This window comes from Artemia franciscana, chromosome 1 (assembly GCF_032884065.1).
Source record: "Artemia franciscana chromosome 1, ASM3288406v1, whole genome shotgun sequence".
Classification (NCBI taxonomy): domain Eukaryota; kingdom Metazoa; phylum Arthropoda; class Branchiopoda; order Anostraca; family Artemiidae; genus Artemia; species Artemia franciscana.
This window is the reverse complement of record NC_088863.1, coordinates 63,302,241-63,324,076: the sequence shown is the minus strand read 5'-3', so window position 1 is coordinate 63,324,076 and position 21,836 is coordinate 63,302,241. Positions and strand designations below refer to the sequence as shown.

General features: G+C 37.5%; 1 protein-coding gene and 1 long non-coding RNA gene across 3 annotated transcripts in view; one reads left to right on the top strand and one right to left on the bottom strand.

The window, feature by feature from the left end:
- Positions 1-21,836, bottom strand: part of LOC136032687 (uncharacterized) — a 198,218-nt gene that overhangs the window by 38,702 nt on the left and 137,680 nt on the right. The gene's annotated exons all lie outside the window — the stretch shown is intronic.
- Positions 1-21,836, top strand: part of LOC136032670 (syntaxin-8-like) — a 45,901-nt gene that overhangs the window by 3,633 nt on the left and 20,432 nt on the right. For both annotated transcript variants that reach the window (XM_065712970.1, XM_065712962.1), the window contains exon 2: positions 19,644-19,903. In XM_065712970.1, coding sequence (XP_065569042.1) covers positions 19,726-19,903 — 178 coding nt within the window. In that variant the 5' untranslated portion in view covers positions 19,644-19,725. The remainder of the gene's footprint in view (positions 1-19,643; positions 19,904-21,836) is intronic.

The following is a 21,836-nucleotide window of genomic DNA, read 5'->3' as shown; positions in this document are numbered from 1 at the left end:
TTCACCAAGCCCCAGAGTTGCCAAGAAAAACTTCTTGCAAACTTTTTTACAAGTACTATTCAATTCTAATGTGTAACAGAGTGAGTTTTGCCGCCGTGAACTGCTGGCATTTTTCGTTCTCAGACCAACTGACTTCTTCGTCACACACTTCGAAACGAACTGTCTCTGTGACTCCATGGAGCCTAACTCCTTCCCTAGCAGCCAAAAGCTTTCGAATATAGCTTTTCGAGCATCTTGATCAATAGTTTTGCACTCGAGTATGCATTTGCAACCTTTCTTTCTTTTGGGATGTTCTTCTGTGTTCCTTCTTTCAACTGATGCCTGATCATCAACAACATCCAGTTCTGTGGCAGTTGCTTCTGGAAAAGTTAGATTAGGAGCGCTATTGTCTGCTTCAATAAAACTTTCCTGATTGGGAGTTTCCCCGTCACTGTCCAAGCTTGAGCCATCCTTGTCTGGCACCCAATCCTTGTCTTTGTGATCACCATCTGAATCAGATGACAAGTCTTTGTCATTGTCATCTTCTATGAGCCTCCGAAGCTCTTCCTCTGAAAGTGCAGTCCTCTTTGGCGTTCTGCTGCCTGAAAGAGAGTTCTGTTTGAAAATGTGGAAGCCTCTTACCTCCAGATACGTAGTCTGGTCAGGTTTAGCCCCGTAATCTTCCGAATTATGATTTTGTATTTCCCAACTTCCAGATTTCGTAATTGCATAACTGACAAATAACCGATGAAACTCAGTTACGACCTTTAGGCGTAACAGCGTTTTGCAGATAAGTTCAGCGTGGGGTTGGCCATTTCGGCAACAAATGGACGTTGCGTCTCCCTGTGGTCGCAAACTTGTAGCACAATATCCTAGGATTCTAAAGTACAGATTAACTCAGTTTCGCCAAAAATGTCAGTTACGACCTTTAGGCTTAACAGCGACGATATATAATCAATGTTAAAGCAGCAAAGAAAAAAAATGAATTATGTACTTTCCTCTCAATTATCTACTACACATCAAAAATCAGACATATATTACCAGATTACTGACCTTTCATCTTATGCTAGGTAAAGCATGATGTTTATATCATATACTAGCTGTTGCACCCCAACACCTAGTTTTTGGGGGCGCTTCGCGCCCCCCCCAAGCCCCCGCGCGCGCAAGTCGTTACGCGCCATATTAGTTACACGCCATTGTAGTTGTATCCCTGTGTCCCACCTGTGGATATAGATAGATATATATGTATATTTTTAACTATGTAAAACTTGCGAATATACAACATTCTTGGCTGTCCAATTGTCTGTGCATATAAATAGATTGTCAGGTTTACCGACTCTTGAACATGCAACATATAATTGTCCATGGGAAAAACAATCTGTATTCAGATCTATACCTCATTATTCTAATGATTTCCCTTGAGCTTTGTTGATGGTGATTGCTAATCGAACATTCCCTGTGTCCCTGTCGTCATTTGTGTCCCGGTGTCCCAGTCTGTAATTTCTCTTTGAGTGTCGCGGTCGTCATTTATATTCCCTATGTCCCGGTGTCCCAGTCGTCATTTTTGTCCTGGTCGTCATTTTTGTCCCGGTCGTCATTTGTGTTCCGGTGTCCTGGTCTGTAATTTCTCTTTGAGTGTCCTGGTCGTCATTTATATTCCCTGTGTCCCGGTCGTCATTTGTATCCTGGTGCTTTGTTGATGGTGATTGCTAATCGAACATTCCTTGTGTCCCGGTCGCTTTCTCTTTGAGTGTCCCGGTCGTCATTTATATTCCCTATGTCCCGGTGTCCCGGTCGTCATTTGTGTCCCGATGTCCCGGTGTGTAATTTCGTCAATCAACAAACATGATGCACCATTGTAGTTGTGTCCCTGTGTCCCACCTATATATATATATATATATATATATATATATATATATATATATATATATACTAGCTGTTGGGGTGGCGCTTTGCGCCACCCCAACACCTAGTTGGAGGGGGCGCTTCGCGCCCCCCCCCAAGCCCCCCCGCGCGCGTAAGTCGTTACGCGCCATATTAGTTACGCGCCATTGTAGTTGTGTCCCTATGTCCCACCTGTGAATATAGATATATATATATATATATATATATATATATATATATATATATATATATATATATATATATATATATATATATATATATATATATATATATATATATATATATATATATATATATATATGTTTTTAACTACGTAAAACTTGCGAATATACAACATTCTTTGCTGTCCCATTGTCTGTGCATATAAATAGATTGTCAGGTTTACCGACTCTTGAACATGCAACATATAATGGTCCATAGGAAAACAATCCGTGTTCAGATCTATACCTCATGATTCTAATGATTGCCCTTGAGCTTTGTTGATGGTGATTGCTAATCGACCATTCCCTGTCCCGGTGTCCCGGTCGTCATTTATATCCCCCTGTGCCCCCCGGCGTCCCCGTTGTAGTTGTGTCCCTGTGTCCCGGTCGTCATTTATATTCCCTGTGTCCCGGTCGTCATTTGTATCCCGGTGTCCCGGTCTATTAGGAATAATAATGCATTGCACTGCATTTCTTATTCATTTCTTTGTTAGTGGCTGGATTCATCAATTTAATATTAAAGTGATAGCCGTCGGCTCCATCCCAAAAAATGATAGGATATTGTAGGGCATCGTAGCATCGATGAGTTTCAGCAATTCTTAACAACTGAGCGTTTCGCTTATGTAGAATAATATCTCGAGGTAAAAACTGATCACCGACCATAACGATTGCCACTTCGTCGATAGTCGGAGCATTGTATCTACGCACATGTTGGCCAGGAGGCGTTTTGTCAGCGGAAATAACAATTTTATGAGTATCAGTAGGCATCAAATCGATGGCTGTTTTGAACAGACGCACTAAATTATTATTTTCGTGGAAAAGATGTTGCAATTGGGAAACGATTGTCCTTTCAACGTTGGGAGAAATTTCGCAACGTGCATTCAATTCAGAATTTCTATCACTGATGAAGTACAATTGTAAAAATTTATGATTCTCGCCTGAGCATGGTAGAAGGGACCCTACTTTATGATAAATTTGCCCTTTTACTTTGAAAGTAGACATACATTGATCTGGATTTTCGATTTGGGCTCCAAACGACGTCATTTGGAAACATGAGTTGTATTGTCTGATTTTTGACAAAAAACGCTTAGATTCTGACGTAGTTCCAGTAAGGAAAGTCTTCAATGGCTCTGGTGGTGCAGCCAATAGAGGAAGTTTAACTTTTCCTGAGGCGCAACACATTCCCATTGTTTCACCATTGAATTTCAAGGCCTTGCAATAGGGACAAATTTTAGACATTGTCCCGATTTGAACACATCTACTCAAGCTATAATCATCGACTGGGTTGTACCTGAATGCCAGGCGATAACTTTCAGATTGCTCTGATTCCTCGGCACGCTTTCTTTTCTTACTTTCTTTATCTGCAGCAAGCCTGATTTCTTGCTGTTCTTGTAATTCCTCGGCACGCTTTCTTTTCTTACTTTCTCTATCAGCAGCAAGCCTGATTTCTTGCTGTTCTTGTGATTCCTCGGCACGCTTTCTTTTCTTACTTTCTCTATCAGCAGCAAGCCTGATTTCTTGCTGTTCTTGTAATTCCTCGGCACGCCTTCTTTTTTCACATTCTCTTTTAGCAGCAAGTCTGCTTCTGCGTTGCTCTGGTAGTTCCTCGGCATGCTTTCTGTTCTTTCTTTCTCTATCAGCCTCAAGCCTGTTTCCCTGCTGGTCTTTTGATTCCTCGGCACGCCTTCTTTTTTCACTTTCTCTTTTAGCAGCAAGTCTGCTTCTGCGTTGCTCTGGTAGTTCCTCGGCATGCTTTCTGTTCTTTCTTTCTCTATCAGCCTCAAGCCTGTTTCCCTGCTGGTCTTTTGATTCCTCGGCACGCCTTCTTTTTTCACTTTCTCTTTTAGCAGCAAGTCTGCTTTCGCGTTGCTCTGGTAGTTCCTCGGCACGCTTTCTTTTCTGACTTTCTCTATCAGCAGCAAGTTTTTTGGCATAGACTCTTTGAGCATCTTCATCAGTCATTGTAAACTTAAACATTAATAGATTTCTACGCGAACATATGTCTTATATAACTTGAATGACGTCACCTTCAAAGCAAAAATGACGGCAACTAATTTCATGACGTCAGCCGAAACATGACGTCACCTGATCCACAGATCCACAGACAGACAGACAACTTATTTTTATATATATAGATATATATATTTTTAACTACGTATAACTTGCAAATTTACAACATTCTTGGCTGTCTCATTGTCTGTGCATATAAATAGATTGTCAGGTTTACTGACTCTTGAACATGCAACATATAATTGTCCATGGGAAAAACAATCTATATTCAGATCTATACCTCATTATTCTAATGATTGCCCTTGAGCTGGTTGATGGTGATTGCTAATCGAACATTCCCTGTGTTCCTGTCGTCATTTATATATCCCCCTGTGCCCCCCGGCGTCCCCGTTGTTGTTGTTTCCCTGTGTCCCGGTCGTCATTTGTGTCCAGGTGTCCCAGTCTGTAATTTCTCTTTGAGTGTCGCGGTCGTCATTTATATTCCCTGTGGCCCGGTCGTCATTTTTGTCCCAGTCGTCATTTATATTCCCTGTGTCCCGGTCGTCATTTGTGTCCTGGTGCTTTGTTGATGGTGATTGCTAATCGAACATTCCTTGTGTCCCGGTCGCTCTCTCTTTGAGTGTCCCGGTCGTCATTTATATTCCCTATGTCCCGGTGTCCGGGTCGTCATTTGTGTCCCGATGTCCCGGTGTGTAATTTCGTCAATCAACAAACATGACGTCAGTCGACACACAAACATGACGTCACTCGACACACAGAGAACTTATTTTTATATATATAGATGTTCCGGTGTCCCGGTCGTCATTTGTGTCCCGATGTCCCGGTGTGTAATTTCGTCAATCAACAAACATGAGTCAGTCGACACACAAACATGACGTCACTCGACACACACACAGACAACTTATTTTTATATATAGATCATATATTATATCATATCATATATAAGACTATATCACAGTTGAAGTTCAGTGTAATTCTGAAAATTGATGTAAAGAGGGCTATTTTGGACAGCTGGACCATAAATTTAAGTTTTGTTTTCTTTTGCCATTCTGTTTAAATTTTCAAAGGTCTGAAAATGTAATAGAGCTAGATTGAAAAATTATACTAGATTGAAGAAGAGGAAACATGGTACCTATGTAGAGAAGGGAAGATAATTTTGCAATAAATTTGGTGATATTTTCACTATTGAGCTATAAATTAGATGAAAATACAGCTTGAGACCTTTTTTATGCTCTTTTGACATGTTATATGCTCTTTTGACTGAGTATAAGCATTATTATACTCAGAAATTAAATGGACACTTTAAGATGATGCCTTTTTCTCTTGTTTCCTGCAATTTTGTTTGAGTCTTATTGTGTTGCGTGAGCAACACTTTCGTTTTGTCCTGTTTTTTTTTTTTGCTCCTACCACCTCGATTTCAGCTTACTCCTAGTAAGTATTAAGGGTCTAACCTCTGCGGTTTTTACGGAGAGTGTGGACCTTAGGTCAGATGGATGAATATGAATTTGTATTTTGGAAAGCTTTGTAGAACTCTTGCCTGGGGCCAAAAAGGATGGTTATTGCTTGAGCCAGAGCCTATATTGTGTGAAGTGAAGTGGAATTTTATACCCTATGTCAGAGAGAACTATCTGAAGTTTTGCAGTCAAGCTTTCGTTTTTATCAAATCATGTTTTTGCTTTTGAGTGCAAAGCTCTGTTCTAGCAGGCAAGCAGGCAGGCACCAGTTTCAAATTGAAAATAAACTAAAATCTATAAGTGTTAAACATACGGTAGTCCTGCACCACAGCCAATATATCTTCTTTGAGTGATAAATAGAAAAATTTACCTAAACAAAAAAGTGTCATTTTCTCATAGTGTCCGTTAGTGCTGCCTTCTATCGTTTCTACCGATTTCTGTTCGTGATTTCAGGTGAGTTTTTCATTCGGTTTTTCGTACTTGGGATTGCGGTAGAGAAATGGTATCAGATGTGCTTCTTAAACTTCAAAAGTTCTCTCATTGCTAAGCAAATTAGAGTTTATCCTTTGCTCCTTTCTAAGTGCTGACGTTAGAAACTTGGCCTACGGCAAAAAAGTCAAATTTTGAACTAAGACAGATAATTTTTTTTTGACGTCAGTCAATAGCTCTTGATGAGCTGATCAAAGTATATGTCATCTTTTTTCTGCTAGAAAAATTCCTTCATGAGATGTACCTACTTGAAAGTTTTAAGGGGTTGACAACTTCAGTAGTAAGGTACACACTGAAACTAAAAATAGGCCCATACCAATTGTGAGACATATAGGGGAGTTTTAAGCAACAGTCAGCTGCTAGCTCATAATCATCTTTGGAAATGAAGGGTTTGCCAATTTTGCTAGTTGGTGTACCTATTTTTGTTTCTGGTGTATTTGATGGTAAGACACAATTTTGTTCCAGTGGTAAGACATGTAGGGGAATTGTAAGTAACAATTAGTTGTTAGGCTACTATCATCTTCAGCAGCAAGGATTTGCAACTTTTGATTGTTGCAATAAGGGGTTTGCAACTTTTGCGAGGTGGTGAACCTACTATTTGTTTCTAGTGTATTTGATGGTAAGACCAATTTGGTTCCAGTGGTAAGTAAGACATGTAGGGGAATTGTAAGTAATAATCGGCTATTAGGCTACAATCATCTTCAGTGATGAGGTATTATTAACTTTTTCTCGTTGGTGTAACCATTTACTTGATTCCAGAGACATTGATGTCTTATCACTGGAGAGGGACTTGTAACTAAGAATCGGTCCACTTTGGGCTAGAAATTTGTGCAAATTGGTTCACATTGTATTCGATCTCTGTAAATCTGACGGCAAGAAAGTTCGCATCAATGATCTATCACTCACTGTTACTTACAATTAAGTATTTACGCAATGGATGCAAACAATAATGTAAAACAATGAGGTAGTTTCGTAATAATTAATAGAGTATCATCTAAGGTATTTTGATTCTGTAAAGTTACGGATAGCTTTATAATACCAACTAGATTATATAAGATATTGTTCCAAGTTTTCATGCATCACGATGTCTACAATTGAAAAGGATAAAGGCCATCCAATGGCCATGAACAGTTACGGACAGCTTCATAATACCCAATAGGTTGCATAAGATAATGTCCCCCGTTTCGTCAGTCCTGATGTCTACAATTGAAAAAGACAAAGTCCAACCGTTTGCCAAGTCAATTTAATCCCTATTGTCAATGTTCTGTATTTTTTTTTTAATCTGTGCTAACCCATAGCCATGTGATTACGGATTGTTTCATCAGTTCAGGAAAAAACTCTTTTTGGAACATATCATTTTTGGAACCAAAATGGGTTGACACGTTCAGTGTATAATAGATAGCAAAGAAACAAAACCAAAGTTTTACTTTGTGATGAAGGGCTAGGAGGTTTTGGTAGTTGGTATACCTATTATTTTTTGCCAATGTATTCCATGGTCGAAACGACATGGTACCATGTCTATCGGAGGGAAATGGACTTGTAAATAGTTATTCCTTCATGAGATACAACATTTTGAAAGTTTAGATGGGTTGACAACTTCAGTAGTAAGGTAGACACTGAAAACCAAAACAGGTCGATTGCAATTGTGAGACATGTAAAACATTTGTAAACAACAAAAGAGTGTTAGACCATAGTCATGTTTGACAATGAGAGGTTAGTGATTTTGGGTACTTGGTCTACCTATAGTTCGTTTTGAAAATCAAATTTGATAGGCCTTGATAATGATATGGTACCATGTTCATCACGGGGAGATAGAATTTTAATTAAGGTTCGGCTAAAATGTAAAAAGGGTAAATATATGTAATTACAAGAAACATAAAAGTTTGAAAATTAAGAGGATTTGACAACTTCAGTCGCAAGGTGTAAAGTAATACCAAAAATAGGTCAATCCCAAAAGTGAGACATGTGATGGCGTTGAAGGCAACAATAGGCTGTTAGACCATAATACAATTGTTATCTATGTTGCAAATAGTAAGGATAAATTGGTACCACGTTTCTCACACCAGGAAGATAAATTTCTAGTAAGAATCAGTTATCCGGTTTTTAGTATAAAGATTACTTCATATAAAATATAATTGTTTGAAAGTTCGAAGGGGTTGACAACTTCCATAGCAAGGTACAGGCTTTATGTCTTCAAGAGTGGACTTAAAGCATATTTTAAAGTTTAAAAATTTCATGATTTCCATACAAATAAGGAACGACTCTTGGCTTATAGTGAACCTCTTCTGTGGAACTATTAAAGGCAATAGTCTAGTTAATTTATCAGAAATCATTATAATTTGACGCAGAAATAAAATACAGTTCAAATAATACGAAAAAAAGGAAGCTTAACAGCAAATAATGCTATTATTTTCTGTCCTAAGTTTTGTTTGGTTGGATGTGTAAAACGACAGACCTGTTAGTCTTTCAACAGTATCTCCACTGTTTCACAGTCCAAAAGGGTATCCATAATATCTTCGTCACCAGAAAACATTAATTGTTTCAGCATACGATTTGACAGCATTGTCATAAAACGTGTGTTATAGATTTTCCCTGTCTATACTATACAGATTTTACTCTTATACTTCTAACAGTTTCTGGAACTAGATTAAAGTCAACCTATTTACCTATTTACTTATTTAAGTCTACCTATTTACAACTGGAATTATTTTTATCTTGACGAAGATAAAATTAATATCAAATAGGGATAATATGAATCCCAATGGCAAATACTGCAGTTGACTTTAATCCTTATTCGGAAAAACTAACTGTCTATCCAACCAATAAAGATGGAAACAGTTTAGTTGAGTCACGGCTATGTTTTCTTCACTCTACAAACTGACGGATAACTTTGTGATGCAGGTGTCTATAGTATTGAGATCCTTACAGATTAACAGCTTCAGCGTTTAATCGAAGCGAGGAAACAAAAATAAAGTGTTGCTCTCGTAATGCTTTACTTGGCGAAGCCGAACAAAAGTTGCCGCACCACCTCACGTTGCCAGTGCAACGTAGATCCAATTTTCTTTTACTTTAGGTCTTGGGCATAATATATTAATCTTAATACACTATAATTGAATGCAGGAGAGATTAGATTAAATGATACTTGTGTACTATACCGCCAATACTCAAGTTTATGCTGTGTAAAGCTCAAGAACAGGCCAGTTCTATCTTTATTAAGAAACACTTACTTTACGTTCACTGGAAAGCAAGTGGCAGATGACAAAATGCATTGAAATTACATAATTCGGGTTATAGGGTAAAGGCACCAATGATTCAACAGTGCAATTTTGGAACTACTGTCAAATTTTTCCTTCAGAACAGATTAACTTTGCTTAGTCGTGACTTGGAACACCATCTCTGGGAGCCTTCGTTGTATTTTGACAATGTGAAAAGTGGATATTATATCCAAGACACCCAGATAAGAAAAGAATATTCAATTCAATCAGTTTCCTGTTTTCCACACAAAATTAGCTGCAACAATTTCATAGCTATAGAATGTTCAAACTGTCATTACTTGGTTATTTTGTGGAAGAAAAAGTTGGATTAGCACCAAGGCATTAAGATACACCCGATGTTCTCTAAAATCTAGCCATATTGGCTTTTTCTTGATAAAAATTAAGTTAAAATGGCTGCTAATATTATATTCACAAAATTATGTTCTAAGTGTCAAAAATTCTTGTCTGATGGAGTGGAATACCAGACCGACTACAAATGTTCCTTCAACTGAATTTGAAGAATTCAACTGACTTTTGAGAATATCTCGAAGTAACCTGGTCGAAAATCTCGACAGACAGTGACAGGCCCTGTCGAAATATAGGTGACTGTTGAAACTTCACTGAACATGTAAAACAAATGAGAAACAGTTGATGTCGAAATTCAAAGATTCTCTGATTGAAACATAGTTGTCAAATTTACGGGTACTTTCTCAACAATGAGGCATTTTTGTGATTATTATTTGTTATAATATTTCACATGAAAAAAAAATATATTTTTCTTTTAATTGTAGTATTACTGATTTGATCCTATATGATAGATTTTTCCATCATCTGAGGAACTGCCGGTTGGCCTCATGCTATATTCATATTTTTAAGAATTTGACTTGTTTGATCACAACATCCTAATTCATTTATTACTGAATAACTTTGAGGTATACCCTATCTTAGTAAATTTTGTTTATGTTTTCTTTTAATTGATCTCGAGTTGGAAAAATTCTCTGACCCCCCCCCCCCCCCCCCCCCTAATAAGTATGGAATTTCTCAAGGAACCTTATTGGGACCACTTTTATATCTATTAATGATTAATGAAGTCGGCAAAAGATTCCCTCAAAGATGTAACATATAGATGACTGGGTGATCCTTGGGGTGTGTCATAGAAATATCAAAAGTGACCCCCTTGAAACCCTGCCTATGTTTTGGATGAAGCTAAGAATTTACACATGCATGTAAATTCCACCAAGTCAAATATAATGACAATGAACTTTCTAAAGTTCTTGAAATCCACTCCTGTTTTCCTAGACCACATCCCACCTGAAATGCTAGTGAAGCATGTTAAACTCCTTGGTGTCACATATTTCTAATAATCTTAAGTGGGGCATGCAAATTTTAAGGATTCTGGACTTTCCAGGCAAAGTATAGTCAAAACTAAATTTTTTAAAGTGGATTAAACTGGTATATTAACTCTGAAATGGCCAAATGTTGACGACATTTAGTGAACAATGAAGAAATCTTTGTTGGACCATTAAAGGTGAGAGGAAGTGGGCCATTCAAGATAGCGTTTGGAACCCCTCAAGATAGCGTTCCTGTGGCATATATGCAACACAGTGAAAAAAGAAAAGAGTCATATGACCAAGGTCACACGATTACCCTCAATATGATTGTCTAATTTTCCTATGCTCGAGATAATTTTGTCAGTTTTTTGCTTCCACTGTCTGTATAGTATCATATACTTTTAGACATTTAACAAAGTCGAAGAGAAACAAAGAAATAAAGTAAAAAGAATAGGCTTGTCAAATGCACTAGGATCCACCCACAAGTATTCTCCAAGTATTTTGACTCGTGTCAAATTGGGTTCCGACTTGTGTCGAAAACATAATCTTTTTGTTGTGTCAAATTTGTCGGTGAAACACTCCAATATCAGAATATCAGAGTTTTACTTCTTTTCTTATAAAACTTCATACTTCTAATCAAATAGTTAGATTCCTAGATGTCTTTCCTACACACTGAAACCCTTTTCAAACCAAAAGTCTTTAAATTAAGCCTTTTGAAGTAGAAATAGTCGCTTTTTACAAATACTGTCAAATCATCCGTGCCTATGCCCTAGTTGGGGAGAGAGGCTCGGAGAAAGGCTGGTTGTGTCTCATAGCAGGTCAAACAGTCAAGAGTCCCCTAAGGCAGTGGTTCCCAACCTTTTTCGGTCCGCGTACCCCTAGTCAAGGCCCAAAAAGTTTGCGCACCCCTTTCTTGAGAATCGTTGTTTTACTTTTTTCTTAACTAAAATCAGATTTTCAAAAACACGAGATTTATTGTCCAATATGACGGTGCTTAAATGTACGTACAAAATCAATGAGAAACTTGAGGCTGCTTTTTTGCTAAAATATTATCAAATCTTGGCTCGATGTCACTAACGGTAATTATAAGGTCATTTTGTACGCTCAGTCTGTTTCTGTGTTTGGTTTTGATCAATGACATTGCCGAAAATGACACTTCACAAAGGTAAGTGGATCCGAATGGTAACAAAGCAGACATGGCGATTTCACTTAGTTCCTTGTATTCTCCTTTCACCTCCAGCCAAAACTGGGAAACAGTTACATTTTGGAATTTCAGTTCTAAGGCGCGATCACTGGCAAGTTCGATCAGATTCTCTGTAAGCTTGTCACTAAGACCGGAGCTTGAGGTCACGTCTTCAACAAATGGATTTTGGATCCAATCCTGCGTTCTATCTTGGTTCATAATCGATGGGAAATATGACACAAGTTCATCTCGCAACTTTGTCAGATGCTCCCGAATACAATCACAGATTGTGTTGAGGTTATCAATTTCACTATCGTCCGCAAACTTGTCAAGGGTCGGGAAGACACTAATGCTGTTTCTTTGAACCTTTTTAAGCCAGAACTCCAATTTCTTGATGAAAGCACACATCTTCGAATTCAGGGAGAGTTCGTCCGTCCGAAAACCTTGCATTGACAGATTCAAGTCATTCAGTTTGTCGAAAATATCCGCAAGATAGGCCAGCCTGCAGACCCAGTCCTGGTTTTCAAAAAGTGAAATGAATGCAGATTTTTGCTCCAGAAGAAACATATGAACTTCTTGTCGAAGCTCGAAAAGTCTGTTTAAAATCTTCCCACGAGACAACCAGCGAACTTCTGTGTGCAGAAGTAAATGTTGATGTTCTGAACCCATCTCTTGGCACAACAACTTGAACATTCTTGAGTTCAGTGGTCGGGCTTTGATGAAGTTGATCACTTTTACAGCCTCGTTGAGGGTCTCGTGCAGATGTGCGTTCATCCTTTTCGATGCAAGAGCTTGCCTGTGAATGATGCAGTGCAACCACTTCACCTTTGGATTTTTCTTCCTTATCCAGGCCATGAGCCCATTATTCTTCCCTGTTAGGGCGGCAGCTCCATCACTGCAAACTGATAGACACCAGTCCCACAAGATGCCCCCTTCTGCGAAGAATTTGTCAATCACCTTGAATAGTTCTTCTCCTGTTGTTCTTGACTGTAGGTTTTGACAAAACAGGATATTTTCTCTTATGTCAGAACAATCTTGATATCGAACAAAGACGATCACCTGGGCTTCACCTGACACATCCGTGCTTTCGTCAAGCTGTAACGCAAACATCTTCGTCAACTTTATTTGCTCAATAACCTGCATGACAATATCGCTTGCAATGTCTTCTATCCTTCTTGAAATGGTATTGTTCGACACAGGTATAGACTGAAGGGCAGTAGCAGTTTTCGTGTCAAACATTATTTCACTGACTTTCACTAGTGCTGGTAATATCAGACATTCGGCGATGGTGTGCGGTTTTTTCTGTTTCGCAACTAAATATGAAACAGCATACGAAGCCCGGAGAGCCTTTGAAGAAACTGATGCCACTTTTGCAATTTCCAAACAGTTACTAGCGAATGCTTCTTGTTTACGCTTGAAAAACTCTATGGGCTTACCGACATGAGAAGGGTGCACAGTACTGAGATGCCGGTTCATATTCGCAGGTTTCATGGAACTGTTGGCCAAGACTTGACCACAAAGAACGCACTGTGCATTCACTGGATCAGACTTTGTCGCACTAAATCCGAGCCCTAGGTATTCTGACAAATATCGACGCACTTTGACCGATGATTCGTCATATTTCTTCTTCTTAGGTGCAGGTTCAGAGTTTTGGGTACCATCATTCGGCTTCTTGTTATTCCTGATCAGGAATCTATCCATCTTTGTTTGCAACCACAATTCACGAACTTCGTGTTTCAACAGATGACAAGATACTGAACTCGCTGAGTTTAAATCGAGACCTTACGGCTATGGAGAAAAATTAGCATCGAGACCTTACGGCTATGGAGAAAAATTAGCGGGTTACTGAAAGCGAAAGTTTTGAAAATGAGTCTGAAATTACGTACAATGGGTTATGTTATCTGATTTTGAGGGAAATGTTGGAACTGAGTCAGAAACAAGTTTTAAAGATGTAGACTAAATTAATTTTGGGACCTTCGCGTACCCCCTGCGAGGGTTTCACGTACCCCCTGGGGTACGCGTACCACCGGTTGGGAACCACTGCCCTAAGGAACATAAACAGAAAGGAAAGAATCTTCCTGATTTGCAGAGAATAGATGAAACCTTACAAGAATTCTGAGTTTGGGTGAAGGCTAAACCAACAGAAGCAGGATATTTTGTCATGAAACTTGAGATCCTTTCCTGAGTTGTCAAGTACGACGATTGGGATTATTATTTTATGTAGACTATTCGACAAAGTTGCTGAAACCTTCCCAAAATTCACCTATTGGAGTGCAAATTGGTAAGCTACAAACAAAATTCTGGCAGGATTCTGGAAAATTATTTTTTGCTGAGTGTGTATAGAGACTTGGAAGGATCATGCTAAGAGTATCATGACTGCCAGATGACAGACAGAGGGTTACTGGAGCCACTCTGATCATTGACACGCCTTGTTATGGCGTAGGAATGGGTCTGGTGGGTCTCTAGATTGTTGCAAAACCTTTCAGATTTTTTTGGTAGTAAGCGACTGTGCAATCAGATATCCAGGAGCAATACCACGTCTTAAATATTTCTCATGAATTAATCAAGTTTTTCTCCTGAATTTGGGTCTTTTCAGAAATCCTGAGTAATAACAGAGTAGCCACATTTCTTCAACGCAGAAACTGTGCATTGCTCTTGGAATTAAACCCATTTGTGTGAGACTTTACAACTTAGAGATAGATGGATTGGTTGAGAAGTTAAAAGGTCCCTGTTGTAGATCACCTAGTAATTTTTCAGAAATGAGCCAATAGGTGGGATCCATGTTTTCCATATTTGAATTTCTCTGTGGAAGATCAAACAGGCTTCAACAAGTTTATGACTATTGGATATGATCTATTGGCATTGTGTCAGAGGGCTATTGGTTGTGTTGCAAATTGAGTTCGGAGAAGAAAAAAAAAAAAATTCTGAATCATTAGTCTTTTTCAACATCCAGGAACAACTTTGCAAACGGAATTAGAATACCCAGTAAAACTTCCTGTCAAACTAGGACTGGAAGAAAGCCCTGGTACAACCCCTAGCAGAAGTAACCTTAACAAGACTATAACCCTAACATCTTGTTTCCAAATAGGAATTGAGAGCAAATATATGTAACATTGAGCAATAAAAATCTAAACTATGCATTGATTTGTTTGTTATCAGTTTTTCATCAAATTTACACTAAAAATTGTTTTGTCAATTGAACTACCTGGAAGAGAATATTTTTACCTTTAGTAGACTATTGTAATATCAATAATGACTTTTTTCTTCTGGTTAAAAAAAAAAACAACACCTTTTTTCCATAATTTCAGCATTATTTTAATTCGAATAATTGTCCCATACTTTTTTCAATTGCAAATGGGTGTATTGTGATACTAATTCTTGTAATGCTTGTCTGTGTTTGGGCTTTACATCTGTTTGGTTCTGTTTTCTGTGTAAACAGAAAGTATCCACTTTTTAGCCTTCACAATCCTGTGTGGTAATACAGGAAAGAATTTACATAATTATAAAGATGTTGATAGTTGCATAACAACCAACATAAAGATCGTAGAAAATTCGGTTTTTAGGAATAAATAGACCTAGAGCCCCTGGCTCTATCCTCCTTCCCATTTCAAAAGGCACTGGTCTCCAATGAACTTGGAAACCCTTTTGTTGTAAAATCAAAACATCATACATAAATATTTTGTGCAGATTAGACAAAAAAAAACTGTTTCACACCTCATACTTTTTCTAAATCTACAATTTCAATAAGTATTTGTTAAAATGTGTTTGAAATTTGAAAAAAAAAATGGCTTAGCTTTTTAAAATTACCATTTGAACGATTGTAATTTTGTTTCAAAACTTGGAATCAGAGGAAGGTAGACTCATGGCATAAATAGGGAACAACTTATTGTTTGCTAAAGATGAGATAGGTAGTTGATGCGATCTTCTGGTCTTCAAAACAAGGCAAAGATTAGAGATGCGAGCTTTCAAGCAATTCAATGCATAGTATAGGCTCTAGACTGCTTCTTGAAAGCTGTATTTACTGAACTCAACTGTTTCTACGATAGCCAAAAGCCCATAATAAATAGTTTCACCATATTTTAAAGCCTGTTATGCAGTTGGATTGACTTCATCAGGAAATTGATGAAACAACCTACCTCTTACATCTTTGTTTAAACAACATGGCTTTATCAGCATGGCTTGAGTAAGTTTATTAGAGTTGTGATGTTTTTCTCTCCATTTTTCCCATATGGTCTACCGTTTGTTAAAAGAATGGTTGGAGGTTGAGTTTTGGCCGGCACGCCACATGTTGAAATAATATTTTCCTAATGGGAGGCGAGAGCAGCTTCAGAATTATATTAGTGCGAAAGATGACCTAGATTTGTTTTAATTTATATAGGCTGCTAGAGTTTTGTCAATTTCTTGATTAATGACGTAAGATTGATTTAAAATTACCAAGCTTTTTACCTATTGGTATAGTATTTCAGTGGATTATTTTTAAACATGGATAATTAAGGAACTTGAATTGTGTGGAATAATTTGCTGTTTTTAGTCTTTTAAGAATTGAGAGGAGGGTGGTGTACAGAAGGAAAGGCAATTTGCCTACCATCTAGCATGATAAAAAAAATTTTCGGTTAACCTCAAGTGGAGTTTTTTTTTTAAGGGTGGGTATAATGTTCTAGTTATTACAGTATCATGCATTTTCCACGTTCTTGAAAAGTAGAGTAGAAATTACACCACTGTATTTTTTTTATCATTTGATACAAAGAATGGTAACCATGATATGGCTTAGAGGGAGAGGAAAAATTTCCTGGGTGAAGAAATAATATAGAACAGCATTGCTTCATGAGTTCCCAGAAGGCACTCATGAAGTAATGCTGTAGGGACAGGGAATATGATGGTTTTTCGATCGCTTTTTGACATTCTCATTCTATAATATTGTATCGGCTTTTAGTTAATTAGTGTTTAATTTGAAAATGATCTTTTACCTGTTGTAACGGAGAGGCGAGACGAGAGCTATTTTTGCTTTGAATGTTTTTTTTTTTTTTATGAAGGAAGGCCTTTCCTGGACGTTCAACAATAAACCGATCTATTAAAGTCTCTGAACTTGGTAAATTTAGATGACATGTAGGGCTTATGATTTCGTACTGATTTTTTATCAGTGCTTTAAATTCTGGTTTCTTTCGAAAAAGTTGCCACAACTGGTGTCTGACAGCGGGATAAGATCTTTCAGATCAGAGAGGTTTTGAACAGTGGATCTAGAATAAGGGCAAAGGATAAAGTGTCTACTATTCCTGCTAGTGATCCCGTTTTAAAAGCTTGTGGGTTAATGGGGCATATCTGTGGAAATCAACTTCCTATCTGTCCATCGCAAGTTTTTTTTTTAGTTTGGTTTTGATAAGTAATTAAATAAAAAAAAAAATTTTTTTTTAACTGAAAGTAAGGAGCAAAATTAAAACTTAAAACGAACAGAAATACTTTGTATATGAAAGGGACTGCTTCCTCACCAACGCCCCGCTCTTGACGCTAAAGTTTGACTCTTTCTCTCAACTCTTCTTTTTAAAATAGTTAAGAACTTTAGCGTAAAGAGCGGGGTGTTGGTGAGGAAGCAGCCCCTTTCATATACGAAGTAATTTCTGTTCGTTTTAAGTTTTAATGTCGCTCCTTACTTTCAGTTAAAAAAAACTTGTTTTTTTTTTTATTTAATTTCTGAACCTTTTTCAATCAATGCATGTTTTGATTTTGGCTCTCCGCAGAAGAATAATTAAAACGAAATTTGCATATTTATTAATTTTTTTTTTGCTAAGTGGCTTTCTCATAATTTTGATCGAATGATTTTGAGAAAAAAGAGCGGGGGAGGAAGCCTAGTTGCCCTCCGATTTTTTGGTTAATTAAGATAAAGGCAACTAGAACTTTTAATTTTTTACGAATCTTTTTTTTAGTAAAAGATATACGTAACTTATAAATGAGCTGACGTAAAGAAGTTTTGTATTCTCATGTTTTTAGGGGGTTCGCCCCCTCGTCAGTACCTTGCTCTTTACAGTAAAGCTTAAATTTTGTCCCAATTCATTAAGAATGACCCCTGAATCACATAAGCCGTAGAATAAATAGTTGAAATTACTAAAAACTTTTGTAATCTCATCTTTTTATTACATATATGAGGGGGCTCACCCCTTCATCAGTACCTCGCTCTTTGCACTAAAGCTTAAATTTTGTCCCAATTCATTAAGAATGGCCCCTGAATCACCAAAACCGTAAAATAAATAGTTGAAATTACTAAAAATACTTTAGCGTAAAGAGCGGGGTATTAGGAGGAGGTGAGCCCCTCACATGGGTAATAATTTCTGTTCGTTTTAAGTTTTAATGCTGCTCTTTACTTCCAGGTGAAAAAAACTTTTTCATATTTCTTTTTTCATTGTTTTTTTTTTTTTAATAATGCTAGTAAATCCTGCGCTCCCTTCATGGAAATTTTCTTCTACCATGACAAATTCCTCGATGGAAAGCTCCCCCAGCCTATCCCCCTATTCTCAACCCCTCCCCCCAACCAAAAAATCCTACTGAAAACGCCTGCACACTTCCCAATAACCATTACTATATGTAAGCACTGGTCAAAGTTTGTAACTTGTAGCCCCTCCCACGGGGACTGTGGGGGAGTAAGTCGTCCCCAAAGACACAGTTATAAGGTTTTTCGACTACGCTGAATAAAATGGCTATCTCAGAATTTTGATCCATTGACTTTGGGAAAATAATTAGCGTGGGAGGGGGCCTAGGTGCCCTCCAATTTTTTTGGTCACTTAAAAAGGGCACTAGAACTTTTCATTTCCGTTAGAATGAGCCCTCTCGCATCCGTGATCTGCCTTCTGGCAAAAAATACAAAATTCCACATTTTTGTAGATAGGAGCTTGAAACTTCTACAGTAGGGTTCTCTGATACGCTGAATCTGATGGTGTGATTTTCGTAATTGTATGACTTTTAGAAGATGTTTCCCCCTATTTTCTAAAATAACGCAAATTTTCTCAGGCTCGTAACTTTTGATGGTTAAGACTAAACTTGATGAAACTTATATATTTAAAATCAGCATTAAAATGCAATTCTTTTGATGTGGCTATTGGTATCAAAATTCCATTTTTTAGAGTTTTGATTACTATTGAGCCGGGTCGCGCCTTACTACAGTTCGTTACCACGAACTGTTTGATTGAGCGATTTTGTTGGTCTGTGATGGTTTGTAAAATGGAAAGACACGAATATTTTGTTTGAAAAAAAAAGCTAAAGCTGTTCATATTTTCTCTGGAATTAGAGATAAGCCCAAAAACTGATTTCATGCTTGGTTTCTAAACTGCTACCTTTGAAATTCCTGCGAATAGTACAAAAAAATGGAGCAACAAATGTTATATAAGTATTTTGATTTTTCAATTCATAATTGGTGCTTAATTTTTGTTTGACTAATTATAGTGATATAGGAATCCAGTATTTTGGTAGGTTTTCTACATGATTATAGAATAATTTTTGAGTAATAGGAAAATTCTTTTGTAACCTCAAGTAGGTATCATTGCTTTGTGAAATTGTATGCCTGAGAATCCTTTTTTGGGCGTTGAACTATAAACATCTTTGCTACAACCTTTGAAGTTATTTATTTTGGACACGTTACCAAAAAGGGCATACGGTTTCCAACTGGTTTATAACCTGTGCTCTATTTTCCGTGTTCTGGATGTACCATTGAAAGTGTGATGATCAATTATAGTGTGATTTTAGAACCTTTTTTTTCTTTTATACTTGTTTTACACGCCATTTTTGTACAATCATAATTCTAATGTCGGTCAGTTAAACAAGTTTTCTATTATAATTTAAAAACATTTCAGGCTGGGAATCAAAGACTGGATACTTCAGAGAGATCCAAGACCTATTTACGGCCAATAATTCGAAGAATTCTTGCTCTTTGCGATGTACCAGCCGCTCCCAACTAACGAAGATGCAGATGTAGAAGCTTATGGAAGACTAAGGCAAGGCTTTGCAGAGGCATTGACTGAACAAGATAAAGGCATAGACGAATTGGCGAAAATCATTAGCCGACAAAAGACTATTGCAACATCAATTGGAACTGAAGTTGTATCCCAAAATGGTATTCTTTTTTTCACTTATGCCTGAACCTTTTTTTTTGTACCCGTCTTCAAAATGACTTTAAAAGAAATTGGGTTAGCCTCGACATGAGTAGGTGTTTTTAAATTAAACTGGTTCAAGTCAGTGCAGGGTTTTTTGACTAGCTTTTGTAAACATGCTTTCGGCTAGGCTGAGTCACCCTAGCCGAGTGGATTGCACGCTGAGGTGTGTGTGCAAATAAACCTCTGTGTAACTGAACCTTCGTTCAACCGAATCATCTGTTTATCTCAAGCCTGTGCAACCCTCAACCCATTCAACTCATCCCTCACTGGACTCGATCCAATTTAACTGGACCCTTGTTGAACTGAACTCTCATTCAACTCATTCCTCATGCAAGTCAACTCACCTTGTAAATTGAGCCCCGTTTGAGTCAAATCAGCCTAAGGCCTAAGAATAAGTTTAAACTAGCACTGATTACAGGCTTGGAACTTGGGTTTCGCCTCGGTCGCTGATTAAATATTATAAATAGCTTATTGTAAAATGTTAATGTGAATGAATGAGGGTCCTTGAATTTGGGCCTCGGTCCAAAATTTAGAATAGCTTTTTCTCCTGTTAGGCTTAAATTTATACCAGTGACCCGCCAGCACTGGAAAAAAAATCACTCGGTATATTTTTGATATTCCCACTAATTTATTCCATAACTAATTTTAGTGTTGATATGAAAATAAAATGCATCGATAAAATGCGTAACGAATTAGCTTTGAATTTCAATGACTTTTTATTTCAATTGGTAGTTTTTGGAACTTTTTTTCCCTTGAAAATGAAACTGGGAGTATTCAAATGGGGAATTCTAAACGCCAGTTTAAGGGTTTTTGATCTAAGGGTAGATTTCAGTAGTAGATCTCTTATGGTTTCAGGCCTGATTATATTCCAGAAATGACACTAGAATCACATTTTGGTGCCATAATGTATTTTGTGATGGTGTTATTATGACAGAATTATAAAAAGCACATGAATCTGAATATTAGCTGTCAAATAACACTAAACAGTTGGGTGAGACTTTAGCGCCCTGCAGATATAAAAAAAGAAATGTGCCCATCTCCGTTTGGAGCTCTTTTAGAAATTTCTCCCTAAATTTGTTTCCCCAGAAAATTTTACTTATAAGATGAGTCTAAATGATAGCTATCAACTCTGAAACAGCAATAGCGGCACATTTTCTTACGAGACAGAGTTTTCTTTTTAAACGTACTTTTAAGCCTTTGGCTATTATGGGCTGTAGTTTTTTTCTGTACTAGATTGTAGCTATTGCTGCAAACATGATATTCAAGTGTGTTTGGGCATGATTTTTTCTAATTTCAAATATATAAGATAAAAGTATCAATTGTTGTGCTTTTCTTTTAGAAGGGAAGGAATAGTTTGGTATTCAAGCAGCATAAATTGAACAAACTTTTATACAAGAATTAATCAATGAATAAAAACCATTTCGTTCGAGTCCACTATTACTTCCGACAAAACGTACTGAATTATATTTGCTTGCTATATTATTTATTTAAGGAGAGTTGACGTCAATAAATGGGTTGGTTGAGATGAATGGACGTGGGGTATAACATGGCTGCGTTAAACGCGTGCTGAGTTGCATGAGGATTGTGCTAAATGAGGGCTGAATTTCACGAATGCGTGAAATTCAGTTAAACGGGGTTCAGTTCCACGAAAACTGCACGCTAAAAGTACGGTTTCCTGTCTTCCAAGATCAGGGTTCCAGTCCCGGCATCACCAATCCTTTAACTTGGGATAGGGGTTATTTGTGGGACAACCTGGCTCTACTCCAAGTATAATTAAGTGTTTGGATTATCCTAAACAATCTATACAAAAGAGAGGACCTCAGAAAACCAAAAATCATTTTCTACGTCACAGCCATCACTTTCACTACCCCTAAGCAACAAGAGCGGTCCCCA